The sequence below is a fragment of the Marmota marmota genome, unplaced genomic scaffold (assembly GCF_001458135.2).
Source record: "Marmota marmota marmota unplaced genomic scaffold, marMar, whole genome shotgun sequence".
In the NCBI taxonomy this organism is placed as follows: domain Eukaryota; kingdom Metazoa; phylum Chordata; class Mammalia; order Rodentia; family Sciuridae; genus Marmota; species Marmota marmota.
This window is the reverse complement of record NW_026000240.1, coordinates 28,416,706-28,433,125: the sequence shown is the minus strand read 5'-3', so window position 1 is coordinate 28,433,125 and position 16,420 is coordinate 28,416,706. Positions and strand designations below refer to the sequence as shown.

Sequence of the window (16,420 nt, the reverse complement as noted above, 5' to 3'; positions counted from 1 at the left end):
GTGCTTGGTATAAAACTGGTATTTAGTCAATATTTTTTTTTTCATTGATGAATGAGGGAGACATAACTCACTGTAAAGCAAGGAGACTGATTCCAAGTATCATAAACAATGATGTTTGTCTCTCCCTGCTGGGAATACCACCCCACCCTCATCTCCATTAACCAAAAATCTTCTCTTTCAAATTCTTAGGCCCCCATCCTAATTGCTACCTGCTCTTGAAAGCATTTGTCCCTCCTCTGGCCCACTCTGATGGCTTATGTCTCCAATCCTCGCAGCACCCGCTGACAGGGGAAGAATGATGGAGAGAAATTAATGGGAGGCTCCATCGTGGCTTTTCCCCAAACAACAGGGAGCTATTTTCCTTTTCTCTCAATTTCTTTCTACTCTTTCCCTTTGAATATAAAGCTCTATTCCCTCTAATTTGCTTTGATCGCTCCCTTGAGAGCTGTCAGGGAATCAATTAGATCTGTAGAATTTTACAACTCGAGGTCACCCAGTATGATTCCTCATTTTACAGATGAGAAAACTGAGGCCTAGAGAGGTTAATGTTTAAAACAATTACCTCTGATGGGTCTTCTAATACTAATCAGTGTCATTTTCTAAGATAAATGTTCTCAATATTCCCAGCTCCATGAGAGTGGAAATCCTCATTCTGTTTACTGAAAGACCTATTGTCGGCGATGGTCTCTGTGCTAAGGTGATCCTGTGCCTGGGCTTCAGGTCCTGATCCCATAGCAGAGCTGCATTAGTTTTGGGTGGGACAAAGACTCCAGTTGTGTCCAGCCCCCACCCTCAATGGGGCCACATGCCTCACCTGTGCATAAACAGAGTGACCCACTTTTATATTAAGACCCCCCCTGGAAAAATGGATCATGAAACCTGCCAGGTTTAAACAATTGCAGAAAAGCGAGAGAAAGACACCCTTCCCTTAACTGTCATGTAATGTTACCTGGGAAAAAAATTTCAGAGTGGCCCTAGAAAGGGAGGGAGGTCTGCAAACTGGAAACTTAATCTGAAACACTGTCAGCAACTTCTTCTCCCTAATATATTTGCTTTCTGCCTTCAAAAACCAAGCAAGCAGAATGTAACTTTAACAAACACACGTTGTAATAGAACATAATGTAGTCTTCAAGAAAGAAGAAAAAGCGGTTTCTCTACATCAAGAGAATCAATAAGAAATTAAGCAAAGTCCAGGTGAGATTTGACAGTGGGAATTTATACTCTGCACAAACTGTACAGTGGGGCTGTCTCTCTCTCTGCTGGTGGCCCTGTCACTGAGCCTGGGAACAGGCATGTCCACCTGCATGAACCACACCCACTCAGGGGTTGTGATAGGATGCAGCCTGTTGATGATGTGCTGCAGTCCTTGGGGCCTCGATGACCCCTGGGGGAGATACCCTGGCTCCTGAGCACACATGTTCTTACAGTGGGGCCGTAGTGAAGGAGAAGCCCGGAGCAAGCGCCAAGGTAGGGAGTCCAGTCCTGCCTGGGGAACGTGAACTGGTAACTGGGAGGTTTTCCAATCCTGAAAGGCATTCTACGGAGAAGGTGCTCCGTGAGAAAACATTTAGAGATGTGACACACTTGTGGGTTTGAAAAGTAAAATCTGGCTTTCTAGAAGGAAAGTGGAGCAGGGAGAAGTGCTGGGAGATCATAAAGGAATCAAGTGATAGATGGGTGCTGGGTGTTTTATGGAGGACATGAGACTTTGTCTAGGGCAGTGAATCGGGATGGCCTTTTTGTCCCCAAACTGGCACAGGATCTGGAAGGAGCTGATTGAGGACTTTGGGCTGTGGAGGAAACCCGCACTTGGGAGGGGCTGGGGGCCAGCAGGTTTGTGGGCTAGACTGCAGCTCAGTTGCCTAGTTCTGGCCACGAGGGAGGTCATTTTATAGTCCTGGATGTGCAAGGTCATCCCATTGGTCCCCCTTCACACTTTGCTTGGTTTTTCTGATACCCTGGGACAGTTTGAAGAACTGTCTTGCCTCCATCCTCCTGCCTCTCTAGGGGCCTTAACCCCTTGTGAGAAGCTATTGCAGAGTATTTCCCATGCACACATACATAACTGGCTTTTAGCTGCTAACGGACAATTCCAATATATACATTTAAACTTCACACCATGAACAATAATCAGCACAATATTTAAAGAAATGGATAGGTTCTGGTTACCTTGATCACAATTGCCAAATAGTCAAGGATCCTAACCCACCCACTTTTTACTTTAGTAAGTTTAATTTTTTTTTCCTCTCCTTTATTTATTTTAGGCAGACAGAATAGGACTTTAAATTTATTCCTGAGAGTAGACTCAGTTCTTGAGATCAGAGCCCTGAGAGCTTCCAGATATGGGCAGGATAGCTATTTCCTCCACCTCTTTCCTTATAACACAAGGAAGAAAGAATGACCCAGAAACTCTTTTTGACACTTGCCTTTGCAGACCCTTCCCACGGCCTGTTGAAATAATTTTCTAGAAGTTCTTAGGCCATCAAAGTACCACTTCTGTCTAGGTCCTTAACTCTATACCTTTGCTTTCAGCCATGGAGAATTGCATGATATTTTTTTCACCCATAAATTAGAGATAATAGTATCTAGTTGTTGGGAATATTGAGAGGCATTGTCTAATAAATGTGTTCTTCCAATCCAATCTATATGGCTGCTAAAAATGGGGGCTGTCTTTTTCAATGAGAATCATGGTTGTCTCTCTCTCTCTTAGAAAGAAACTTACTCCCCGAATAACACCCTCCAACATTCTTGCTTTTCAAAGGTTTGCTTGAAATTTGCACATAATGAAGCTTAAATGGTTTCACTGTGGATCTCTCTTAGCAATCTCCACAGTGTTTTATAGTCTAGCTCTTTCAAAGAGATTAAGGTTATAAAACAAAAGTTTATGAGAATCTGAGTTTGTTGAGTAACTCTGGCAAGCTTTATATCCATGTGCTTTTCGGGGAGATAAAGGAGATTCACCACCATAGAGAGATCAGTTCCAGAGGTGGGGATTTCCAATGACTGGTGTCATGTCATTGGACCACTATTCCATAGAGGCTGTGGAAGTGAGGAAGAAAGTTCCTTCCATCACTCGGAGCTGAGAGCTGCAGGTTTTCCCCATGGATGTCATAAGCCATAGTCACAGTATGAGAGTTATAGTTTAGATGAGAAAATGCTTTCTAGAATGAAATCTGTTATATCTTGGTATGGGAGGCAAAGAACTATGACATCTCATAAAGAGGTGTCTAAGGGGCTGGGATTGTGGCTCAGTGGTAGAACGCTAACCTAGCATGGGCGGGGCCTGGGTTCGATCCTCAGCACCACATAGAAATAAAGGTATTGTGTTGTGTCCATCTACACTTAAACAAATAAGTATTTTTTAAAAAGAAGTGTCTAAAATGAAGCAGGGGTTGGATATGTTCATTTCCCGAGTCCCGCAGTGGGACTGGTGAGCTCGTAAGGCCCTCCCAGCCCCAGGATTCTCCTCTGTTCTGTCTTGGTTTGTGGTCTCATTCTCTATTTTCTGTTTTTTTTGCATTGTGTGCCTATGGACTCCTTGGTACAGTGGGAAGAAGTCAGCGGTTATGATGAAAACCTGAACACCATCCGCACCTACCAGGTGTGCAATGTCTTCGAGCCCAACCAGAACAACTGGCTGCTCACCACCTTCATCAACCGACGGGGGGCCCATCGCATCTACACAGAGATGCGCTTCACTGTGAGAGACTGTAGCAGCCTCCCCAATGTCCCAGGCTCCTGCAAGGAGACCTTCAACTTGTACTACTATGAGACTGACTCTGTCATTGCCACCAAGAAGTCAGCCTTCTGGTCTGAAGCTCCCTACCTCAAAGTAGACACCATTGCTGCAGATGAGAGCTTCTCCCAGGTGGACTTTGGGGGAAGGTTGATGAAGGTCAACACAGAAGTCAGGAGCTTTGGTCCTCTCACTCGGAATGGTTTTTACCTCGCTTTCCAGGATTACGGAGCCTGTATGTCTCTCCTTTCTGTCCGCGTCTTCTTCAAAAAGTGTCCCAGCATTGTTCAAAACTTTGCAGTGTTCCCAGAAACCATGACAGGAGCGGAGAGCACATCTCTGGTGATTGCTAGGGGCACGTGCATCCCCAACGCAGAGGAAGTGGACGTACCCATCAAACTCTACTGCAATGGGGATGGGGAATGGATGGTGCCCATTGGGCGCTGCACCTGCAAACCTGGCTATGAGCCCGAGAACAGCGTGGCCTGCAAGGGTAAGCCCTGGGGCCCTGGGAGGCCTCTGCTTCCTTGGGGATGGGCCAAGTTGTAAGATTTCCCTATTCTAACTCTGGATCATCCAGGAACAGGAAGTGACTAATGGCTTATTATAATACTCTGAAGAACCTCAATCTCTAATGCTAAACCTAACAATTTTCCAGTGGTTTCATTGTTTCTAGATTGTCTGTATTCATGCTGGGAGGGAGAGATACAGACAATTCTGAATAGTGGAAAATAATTCAATAATCACTCATTTATATTTAATTGAGGAACACACTCATATTCTCCCTCTTTCTCTCTCTCTCCCTCCCTCTCCCTCTCCCACACCCTCCCCCTCCCTCCCTCTTTTTCTCTCACCCCCTGCACCCACACATACATTCACACACCCCTCTGCATCCTGCATCCAGCCCCATGCTGTGGGGCATGGAGTATTTGGGTTGTCATGGACAATTCGTTCAAGGGTAATTGAGGAGTGACTGAATTTGGAAAATATTTTAGTTCATTTCAGTCCAGCTCCCACAGCATTGAACTTGGTACTGAACCCATGTAGCTCATTAACTCAAAGCCCTTTGGCTTGGCTGTCTTTCTCCTGGGGCTCAATGCCAGGCCCTGGAAGGAGATGAAGCTATTGGAATGGGAGTAAGAGTGTATCGTGTGTGGCATTACCTTTTGCTTCTGAATGATACAGTGATGCCAACTTTGTAGTCTGGGAGAGTCAGGATATCCTGTGCTCACACGTGTGTTCCTCAGCTCTAGAGAGCCCATGACCACATGTGGCAAGACACAGGCTGAACTGATGCATGGCTCAGTCTCCCTGGGAGAATGGAAGGGTCTGGAGGCCCCACGGCTTATGTCTTACTTAAGTCACAGAAGTTTAACATGGGGAAATCCAGGGCTTGGGAAAAGACTTCTTTTCATTATAAAATTTTGCATGTGACCCTCAGAACTTCTGGATGTTTTTAAGAGAAAGGCTTTCTACACCTTAACCCTAATAGGTCACTAGGATTGACCCCAGTCCTTTAGAGTTTGGGGGCTGTAAATGGCCCCTTCTTCTCATCATGAGCCTCCTGATACTTGTCCTCTCTTGTCACCACCACCTTGCCTGAACATCTCGCAGCCCATGACTTCTTCCTCCCCTTTACCTTCCTCCTCCAACACCTGTCCATCAAGTTCCCAGCACTGGGCTGCTAATGCCCATCAGCACTGCGATCCTATGGACTCAGCTAATTGCCTGGGCTGGGGCCTCACACAGCCTTTCTGAGGCCTGCTGAGAGTGCAGAGCTGTGCCTTTGTGTCTTTATTGGATTTTTGGGTTCTGGTACTCGTGATGGATGATGTGGAAACAGAGGGGAGAGAGTGCAGGTCCAGTGATGAATCACTGCAGACAGTTTTAAAACCAGCCGGGCCTGGTCCCACAGTGCTACTCTTTGTCCCTTTGGTTGGGGGTGGGGTGGGGGGGCACCCTCTTTGGCATTCTTTAGGGTCTGAGTGGGGACCAAGGCACCAGACTGAGTTCTTAAAGGCACAGGTGCAGCCCGGCATGCTTGTGACAGGGCACGGGTGATTTCTCTGGGCTTCAAAAGGCTGCCACCCTGCACTTGCTGGCTGGGGCCCTCTCATTTTTCTCATTATTTCCTGAGTACAACGGCAGGAACCGGAGCAGGCATTGATTGGTTCTGATTTAATTGGGACTCTGGGAACAAGCGTTCATTTCTTTGGGCTAATTGGAACGTTACTCTTTTGGGGGGTTCTGCTGTCCATACTGCTTGTCAGTCACCTCCTGTGGCTGTCCTGGGAGGGCCCGTGGGGACAAATATGTAAATCTAAGTTGTTTCTTTCCATTCTTCCCAGCCCCAACTCTCTCTTGGCTTTTGGTGGCTGTGGGTAATCTGGAGCTAGGGTGAACTGGCTTGACTTTGAACCATCTACTTATTGCAAACTCGCTGGAGGGTAGAAGGAATGGGGAGCCCAGGGAGCTCTCACTTTGCCATTTCAGAAGCATTGACAACATTTTGGTGGCATGTGAGAATAGAGAGTGGCAAGTCAGATGGCATCATGATTCTGGCCCTGCAACCTGGATGAGCTCAGTGCCCTGGGAGAGGAGAAAAGCCCTGTCCTCCTGTCTCAAGAACTTGACCCTGCATTCTCTGAAAGCTTGGCCTTTGACTTGGGTACCTGGACCCTGATGACTAAATTAGACCTCTCTGCTTGGTACTCATAGAAGGTTGCTCTAAGGAGATGAAGGGACCCTGGAGCCGACAGAGATGGCAATCTCGAGAGGATTCTGCACCCTTTGGTGGCAGTCAGACAGTGCATGTGGAGGGCCTTGTGACTGGTCTCTGTGCTGTTTTCAAAAGAAGATTCTCTAACCATTTTGTGTGCTCATGCTGTGCTGCCAGATGGCAAAGGAGCCCTTCAAAATAGTTCTGGAGTGGCCCTCTAGAACCCAATCCTCAGGAGGCCAGGAGCAGGGAGAAAGGTGGATGCCAGAGACCTGCAGGTGAGAACTGGCACATGTCCAACAACTTCTCTCTCCCGTTATAGCCTGAGGATTGATGTTCCCTGAACCTGGCTGGGTGAAGCCTGGGTCGTTCTGTGATTCACACGGTTGTGTCGATCTGATACATTTTCTTCTCTGGGTATTTGCATCTGGGACTTTGCACATGTCAAAAATCTACAGAACGAATACTTTTGGTTTCTGGTTATGTGTTATTTGCTGGGAGGACAGACTATCACAATGGGCAAGGAAACATATTCTCTGGCTTTCACTTTCCATCTGCTAAACCCATGAATCTGTCAAATTCATGGTGACCAGTCGCTGGGTTGTGCAGAGGTACCTGGAGACCAATTAGGCAGCCCAGCCAGCCAAGAGCAATCCTGGCCTGGAGCTGCTCCTGTCGCTGGGAGGGAGGATGTGAGAAGAGGGGTGGGAGGGTGAGCAGAGGAGGTCTGGGGGAGATTTGGTGCATTAGCATGTGGTTCACACACTTCCTAGAGGGCTCTGCCGCCTAAAGCCTGTTTCTGAGTTGCTCTTTCAGAACCCATCAGGTAGAATCACATGGTCCTGTTGACCCCACCAGCGACTCTGACCTTATCATGTGTCTCTTCTCTTTGTCTCTATGAAATTGTTAATTACTAGGAAATTGGCTCATTTACCTCCAACTTCAAGTACTGTGCGATGGTTTAGCGAGTTAATGAGAAAGCCCAGCTTTCTCCTTTTCTCTAACCACGTCCCTGCCCTGCAGAGGTTGGTAACCAAGTCGATCCTCTGTGTGGGTCCCTGCAGCCTAGCTCTTCTGTGCCAGGCAGGCCAAGGATTGGTGCTCAGCAAGCCTTCTCTGTGCTGTGGAGCTTAACATATTGCAACAGCCGAGGTCGTGCTGTGAAAGATTGGTGGGGATGGACTGACAGTGGTTGTAGGGAACCTGCAGACTCCTTAATGCCTGCTAGAAATTTGGGACTGCACAGTCCCATCTGGGTGTCCTGCAGATCCTCCCTGGATATGTGTACTCCTGAGTGCTCCCTCAAGGCCTGGCCTTCCCTTCCAGGATACTGTCCCTGGAGCTTCCAGAAAGAGCTTCCTCTTAAATCATGATGGGGACTCAGAAAATGACAATGTGCATAATCTTTCCTGGTACTGTGTTTTGCCTCTGTCCCCGTCCCTCTCCTAGTCTGGCTTTGGCTCACCACTGTAGAGAACACCCAATGACCCATGGGGTCCAGAGAATAATTTTAACCTGAGTAGAGGCTGGGTACTGTGGAAAGACCAGGCAGGGTGACCCCAAGAGTAGGCCAGAGTATAGGCTTGGTGCTGACAGGAAGCTCAAGAAGAGTTTGGGGGTATGAGAAAGAGAGGGCTAAAGGTAGGAGTGGGTGTCCAGGAGTTACAGAAAGGAGCCACTTTCCATGTAGCTGGCCATCACCAGCCTGGTCACTTGTTACCGGAATCCCTACGAGTGCTACTGCTCTCTTCAGGGGCATGATCAGATCTGCGGGACCCTCATTTCTTGCAAGTCAGAGCTGGAGCTTAGAATACATGTCTCATAATTGGGGGTCCATGTGGCTTTTTTAGGGAGGTCACAGGTCAGCTATGACCATTCCAACCCTGGACATTGGCAGGGTCTTCACATTTCCTGCAGAAGAGTCCCTCAGTGCATCTGTTTGTCTTGCTTCCCTGAGGCTCCTGCCCTCCCCGCCATCTGCTGCAGCTGTGAGTTCAGGCTGTCCACCCCACCAGTGCAGCCTTTGAAAGTGCCTCTCCCGCCACCACACTCTCCCAGGAAGTCTTCTTTCCTTCCATGGTTGCTTCTTTGCTCCTCCCTCCTCTTCAAGTTGGGGACTTTTTTCTTGGTAATTTTCCACCTCCATGTAGATTCCTTCATGCCTGGAAACCCAAGGGACATTTTGAACCTTTCAACAGTTTCTGTGCCTTTGTCAACTTGAGCAACTGAGATGAGCCACTTTATAAGCCTGGGGGAGTTGAGACCAAAAAAAAAAAAAAAAAAAAAATCTGCAGGATTCGAAGGTGGAGAAAAATTGTGTCTAATTTAGCTTCTTTTGGCAAAAGAAGTTTCCTGGGCCTATTTCCATCTCCCTTAGGGTTGATGGGTCCAGATGTGGGACCCCCTGCCTCATTATCCTGAAGAGATAGTGCTAGAAGAGAAGGTGGGGGCCTGTGTGTATGTGTGTGTGTGTGTGTGCATGTGCATGCACATGCCTGATCAGGCCACCATGCTGCCACAATCAAGGGTACCGAGCAGCCCTACTGCTCTCTCGCTTGGCTGGTGAGTGAGAGAAAGTCCACAGCCCAGACAGCCTCCCTCCAAACCCCAGGGAGGCCAGTTCTGCTCAGGGACAGGGGAGGCCAGGGTCATTAACACTGCAGCCCTGTAAGATGAGCTTCATAATAGGATTTCCCAATAGGTTTCATAATTTAGAAACTCTCAGGGCCTCCTCTGCTCCCTGCAGTGACCCACCCGGCATCCTCCAGAGAGGAATCAGATGTAATTGGCTGGATGTAATGGGCTGTGACACTGGCATAAGCATATAGCAAATGGTGCTGGAAGGATGCCCCTCTGCAGCATGGACACCAGCATGCTGAGCTCTGAAGGTGGCAGAGGATGACAGGGCGGTTGAGGGGTGGGGTAGATCCTCTTATGTTCTGCACTGCGCCTTCTGCCTTTGAAAGACCCATATCCCATTGGTGCTGACCAAACAATTGTGAATCTCCCAGGTCAGTGCTAGAGCTACTGAGAATCATGTGACAATGTTCTATGTGCAAGAGTGCTCCTGGGTGGAAGTCCATATTTTGCCTCAATCTTGGTCATCCATGACATAATAAACACGTATTACGACGTGGGTAGTGGAAACACCACTGGCTCAGGGGTTTGGCAGGGACCCAATCTGTCATTTACTTTCCCATCATCTGCCCAATGAAATTCTAAGGAGTCCGTGTTGCGGTTTGGATATGAGGTGTTCTCTGAAAAGCTCATAGCTTAGGCAATGCAGGAATGTTCAGAGCGGAACAGATCAGATTATGAGAGCTTTAACCACATCAGTGGATTAATCCATTGATGGAGTGATGGGTTGGACTACTGAGTGGTAACTGTAGAAAGGTGGGGCATGCCTGGAGGTGTGGCCTTAGACTATATCTTATCCATGGCTCCTCTCTCTCTCTCCCTCTCTCTCTCTCTCTGCTTCCCAGAAGCTGTGATCTGACAGCTTTCCTCCATCACTCCCTTCTGCCAGGATGCTTTGCCTCACTGTAGACCCACAGTGATGGAGTTAGCCAAAATAAACATTTCCTCCTCTCAGTTATTCTTGTCAGACAGTTTGGTCACAATGAGGAAAAATTGACTAACAATCTGAAACTGCCCAAGTATGAGGGGTGGAGATCTATTCTGACCTTCTTATTTGACAACAGAGAGGGGCTGGCATTTCTCGGCACCAGTATAGAACGCCATTACTAGTTAACGTCACAGCTGAGATTAGAACTCAGGTCTGGAGAGGCCACTCTCTGTCTCTGCTTCTGAGACTGAATCTTGTTGAAATCAACCATCCTTAAAAATATTACATGTGTTTTCAGGAATTTTAAAATTCTTTCAGCTGTGCTTTTGTGAATACTCTTTTATGTCTGTGTTGTCCCTTGTTTTTCTTGGGGTCCCCATGGCTCTCTGGAACCATGAGCTTTGCTTTCCTATTCTTTCCTGTGCATCTGCACAGGACTCCATGTTGGCTCGCACCCTCTTCTTGGTCTGTCTGAGATCAGCACATTCTTTCCAGAGAGCTCTGAATGTTAACTGCTTACAAGCCATCCAGGTACTGCACAGCATACGAAGGGTGACCCCAGCATAGGCTTTATGTAATAAAAAAGGGCTCAGGAAAGGTAAGTGGGGCCTGGGTGTGTCTCTAATCCATACCGAGGACTCCTGTCATGGGTCGTGGAGGGCTACATTCTAACTCAGTCAGGGCTGTAGCCAGACTTATAACCTTAGTCTGTTCCTGCTGCTAAAACAGAATATTACTGACTGAGCAATTTATAATGGGTGGAAAATGACTTCTCACAGTTCTGGGAGGCTGCAAATCCAAGATCAAGTCTTAGGCAGGTTTAGTTGTACAATGAGGGCTGCATCCTCTGGAGGCGAGGAACACTGAGTCATCCCTTGCCAGAATAGCAAGTTCTCTGCAAACCATGAAGCTTCTTTTATCAGGGCCTCCAGGGGCTGGCAGTGTAGCTTTGTGGTAGAGCAAGCACTTAGCATGCCTGAGGCCTTGGATTCAATCCCCAGCACCCCCAAAATTATAAATTAGATATAAGGGCCTTGATTCCATTCGAGAGGTAGGAGACCTCATGGCCAGATCACCTCTTTCAGGCTCCACCACTTAATACTGTCCCATTGGTTGCACCTGAACTTCAGAAGATACACATTCAAATCATAGCACTCACCCTGTGCTTCTGTCCCCATCTCCCTGTGGAACTGAGCAATCCTTTACGATGGAACATAAGCATACACGTTGGTACAAACTTGCTCATGTGGAGGGGGAATGACTAATTTTCAGCCTGAAGCACGGAGACAAAAAATCATATTGAATCCAAATTGTACTGAGACTTTGGGATCTGGCCCCAGGGAGCTCTGGTAGTCTGAGATCTGTTTTCCCTGCCTTTGACCATTGTCAACTGTGTTGACAGAGCTCCAATTCCCCTGGGTCTCAGGTCTTCCTTAATACAGAGGGTTGAAGAAGACTAAAAAGAATCATGCTAGGGCTATTGCAAATGAAGAAGGAATGTCTCTTAAACACTGGAGACCAACAGGGCAAGCCTCAATTTGCTAACAGGGCTTTAACATAGGCATTGAGAGAGAGAGAGAGAAAAACTTGGCCTTTCCCTGGGGAAAGGGCTTTGAAATCCCATCTGTACTCTCCTTGCTAAGAGCCTTGAGTGCCTGTTTCCTCGTAAGGCAGTTGGATCTCCAACTTTATTTTAAGAGACAGTTAATGATGCAGGTCAGACAGTTCTTTGGAAGATGAGATTTAGCACAGAAAACCATCCCAGGATCTGCTTGGGTTGGTGAAGAAGGCACTGACTGCGAGGTGCCTCCTGAAATCACAGGACAGAAATCCAGGGCCAAGCCCAACCTTTACTAATGAAAAGAAAGGGCTGGACAAGGACCCAAGCCTTTGGTTTCTGGCTGATCCTTCCTGCAACACATGCCCTCCCAGTTAGGATGAGGTCACTTGATCTTAGGGTATGGTCCTTGGGACATGTTTGGTCATTGTCTTGTAGCCTCAGCAGTTCTGCATTCCTTATTCTTCATTCAGCTTTGTGCTCCACTCTTGAGGTCAAGTGGGTTGGGTGATCCCCAAGGTCATTTTTTCTTCAAGTGCCTACTGGGCATCTAGGGGCACTGGGTCCTTACACTTTCATTCTCAGATTCAACCATTTTACTGGCAAGAATTATCTGTGATCTTCATTCACTCTTAGAAAATTCTTGCAATGTTCAGAGGATGCTGGGGACCCAAATTACTCTGTTAGTCTGGAGAACTGGTGTGTTAGTCAGCTCTGAGTCCCTTTAACTAAAGTGACAAGAACAACTTAGAGGAAGAAAAGTTTATATGGGCTCATGGGTTCAGAGGTTCAGTCCATAGTTGGCCAACTCCAATACTCTAGGCCCCAGTGAGGCAGAACCTTAGGGAGGAAGATAGAAGAGTGTGGCAGAGAGAGGCTGCTCAGCTCATGGCAGCCAGGAAGGAGTGGGGAGACATCTCCAGCCTGGGACACCTCCAACCGTGGCCCCCACCTGCCTATAGTTACCACCCAGCCAGTCCATTCAAATTATTAATCCACCAAATGGGTCAATCCACAGATGAGGTTATGGATCTCATAATCTAATCCTTTTTCCTCCAAACATTCCTGATTAACACCTTCCTGCAATTACCATATTTTATTATTAAAAATGTTTTGAGCTGGGCGCCATGGCATACTCCTGTAATCCTAGCGGCTCATGAGGCTGAGGCAGGAGGATCCCGAGTTCAAAGTCAGCCTCATTAAAAGCAAGGCCCTGAGCAACTTAGTGAGTCCCTGTCTCTAAATAAAATACAAGATGGGGCTGGGGATGTGGGTCAGTGTTTGAGTGCCCCTGAGTTCAATCCCTGGTACAACCCCCAAAAAATGTTTTAACATGGGATGTATGTGAAAAGCAGGTTTCCTTGCACTCTAGTCCTTACCAGAGTGTCCCTGTGATAGTTTCTAATATTGTTTTGCCAAGAGCATCCACGTATTTGCTTTCTCAGAATACAGACACATCCTTATCCCACCTTCACAGGGGCAAATTACGGGGGTTTGCCCGTGGTTTCCTCAGCCCCCTTACTACTTAATAATGCAACACGACAGTAGTTTAGTTGTGTTATGTATAGCTCTGCCTCACTCTCTCCCAGAATTACTTGATTGCATTCATATTTTTATTTAACTGACCCTTCATTTATATACATTTGGATTGTCTCCTGTGCTTTCTGAACAATATTGTAGCAAAATCTTTACATATTCATCATTGAATTTATGTGTGAGTATATCTTTGAGACAAATTCATTAATTAATTTACTCAACAAATATGCATTGAGGACTTTCAATGTGCCAAGCACTTTTCCAAAAGCTAAGAATGCAGCAAACTCTCGGAAATAAAATTGCTGAATCAGACTATGTCAATTTTTAATTTTGATAGATACTCCCAAATTGTCATTTCCCTCTCAAAAGTTATTTTCTACCAAGTTCTGCTCCTACCAGCAGTGTGTGAGAGTCTTTATTCTCCACACCTTTGCCAAGATGATAAGATATCAATCACTTTTATCTTTGCCCATTTGATGGGTGAAAAATGGCATCACACATAGTTTCAATTTGCATTTGTCTTGCTGTGAGGGGCTTTGAACATTGCAAAGTTCCATAAATTGCCCTATTCAGGAGCCAAGCCTCCAGCTTGCTGCTTGAATACAGCACAAAGCCGGGCATATTTGCATGCTGTGTAGGCTTTGGTCTGTTAGCTCCTGGCATGGTGTCCTTCACTCTTCTCTGTCCCATCCCTCCTGCCCTGCATCACATCCTGTAGGTGCTGCACACATGTCTAGCATCATGACATTTTGACATATGCCTCACACCTCTTTTGTGGCAAGTGAAACATTTGCAGATGGGACAGGAGAAGTGCAGGGGCCGGATGCTCCAGGACCATGCATGCCATGCTTGTGGTCCAGACTCAGGAAAACTGACCATGTGTGGTTTGATAGAAAACACACTTCATTTTCCTTCCCCGCCTGCCTCCTGCTGTGCCCCATGCATCTCTCAGCTCTCACCTTTTGGCCCAGTCCCTCCACACACCCCTCTGCTGTAGAAATCCCAGGTCCTGTTACCTCCAATGCATATTGTCTGAGTCCTGGGCTGCCGCTGTCTGCTGCCATGGGCATCTCTTTTGGGTTTTGGCCTTTCATTTCTGGAGTGGCTCTGTCTCTCTGGAGCCATGGACTCCTTATCTCTCTACTTGCCTCAGTCTCCCTCTCCTCTCCCCTCCCCTTCTTTTCTTTTCTATTGTTCCTTCCTCCCTTTCTTCCTCCTTTAGCACTTTTCTTTTAAAGTAAATATATTCAGATTAAAAAAAAAGTGAGCCAACTTAAAGAAAAAATAGTAAATTAAAATAATAAATTCAAAGCCTGGCATGTGGACATGGCCAAAAGCAATAAAGATAATATGAAAATGGCTGAGGTTGGGAAAGAATGCTGACTTGCCCTGTTTGCCTGGACTGGGAAAGCTGCTCACACACTCACTCTCCAGTACCATCCACGATCCATGGCCAGATCCTGGTGGTGGCTATCACTTGAGATGGAGCAAATTTCTCTGGATTGGCTTCCAACTTGTGCTAAAACGCTAACCTAGCATGGCTATCATCTAGAGAGCCCTTACTACAAACCAGATACTCTGCCAGATTCTCTTTTCTGCATGGTTTCCTAAATCCTTACAATAGTTCAATGAGTTGCATGATTATCATCCTCATTTTTCAGTTGAAGATACTGAGGCACAGAGAAGCTAAGTAACTTTCTCAAGGTCATACGACCAAGGTCTCCAACTCCCTGTTGGTAACCACTGTTGTCTACGCCTCCCAAGCTGCAGAAGAATCAACACTCACTGAGAGGCAGGTTTGTGATTATTTGTGATGGGAACTGGCTTCAGGGTGTCATTTGGACTAGACACAAGCTTTTACTACTGTGTCCAAAGAAAAGCCATCAGGGTTTGATCTGCATTTGGAAACTTTGTTTCCTATTGGCTAGGGATGAACTAGGATATCCCTGGAGTGACCATCTTCACTGCTAAGAGTGGACTAAAGGCTCCGTCGCTGCACCTGTCACCTGCAACATTATGCGCCATTTACATTCTTATTCTTCTCTTCCGGACTCATGGTCATGCCCTCAGCATCCTGACTGCCCACTCTGTGCCATCTGTTAAACAAAAACCAAACAGAATGCACAGAAAACAAAATTTGTGGTCCAGTCTCAGGAAAGCTGAACATGCCTCAGGTGAGCTGAGGGGAGAAAGGCTTTGCATGAGGAAAATGTGTGGAAAACTATCCAGCATCACTGAGTAGAGGGAGCTCCTGATATACCAGGAGGAATGGGGCAGCAAGCAAGCACTTGTGGAGGTGACGGTGGCAGGACCAGATGGAGGAAGTTACCAGTGATGGCAGAGGCCTTGTCTGTCTGTTGTCCAATACAGTGACACTTTGTACACAAACACACAGAACAAAACAACAGACCGAGCGCAAGCCCATACGCTATGAAACTTTTGCACTAAAAGTTGGTGATAATGTCTCAGTTTGACAGAGGACATAAGGTCAGTGCGACGTGTGTATTTCAAGTGGAAAATGACAATCTGCTCTTTGCACAAGATGGATAGGGCTTCTCATTGAAATTGTATGGAAAATGCAAGAACTCTGCCAAATCATGAACTTGGCAAAATTTTGCCTGTTCTGGGAATTAGGCGATTTCAGGGCTTCCATTTGGTTTCTGGGTCTGTCACACACATGTCCACATGGATCTGAATGTGGAGGCCCTTGTGACGTGAGGCTTTGCTTTTCTTGCTGGCTCTGTTTGTCTTTTCCTCTGCATCTTGGGCCAAATTTGTCTCCACTGTTTTCTTTTCATTTTCTCCATTTATTCTAGTGTCTGTTTTCTCTCTGGATTGATTCAAAGGGAGAGTAAAGAGAAATGCATTTCACTGCTAGAATTTTAATAAATGGATGTCTATTTCCACTCTGTTTTTATTTTTTTATTTTTTTCTCCAGGAAACTGACTCAATGTGAATTGCAATCTTAAAAATCGATTCTTCATATAGTAAAATACAAGAAATCAGTGTCTATCGCTGAAATCAGTTGCAAATATTATACAAGTGATTTTGTCATTAAAAATTATTACTACATAATCATATACTTCGATAATAAGATCATTGATGAAAAAGAATGGGAACTTTTTTTTTTCTTTAATGTGTCTTTGTAGACACTTCCCATTTTTCGCCATTCTAATTTATTTTCCTGGAGGATTCCTTGATTCCTTCAGCTTCTGTTGACCTCATCCTTGATTTCTCTTGCCTTATAAGCATTCTTCAAATTTCTCTTTTCTTCTAACTTCTTTTGTCTTTCAATCCAGCTACCAC

At 46.3% G+C, this 16,420-nt stretch overlaps 1 protein-coding gene across 1 annotated transcript in view; it reads left to right on the top strand.

The window, feature by feature from the left end:
* Positions 1-16,420, top strand: part of Ephb1 (EPH receptor B1) — a 425,502-nt gene that overhangs the window by 160,031 nt on the left and 249,051 nt on the right. Inside the window, exon 3 of the mRNA XM_048794387.1 lies at positions 3,548-4,229. Coding sequence (XP_048650344.1) covers positions 3,548-4,229 — 682 coding nt within the window. The remainder of the gene's footprint in view (positions 1-3,547; positions 4,230-16,420) is intronic.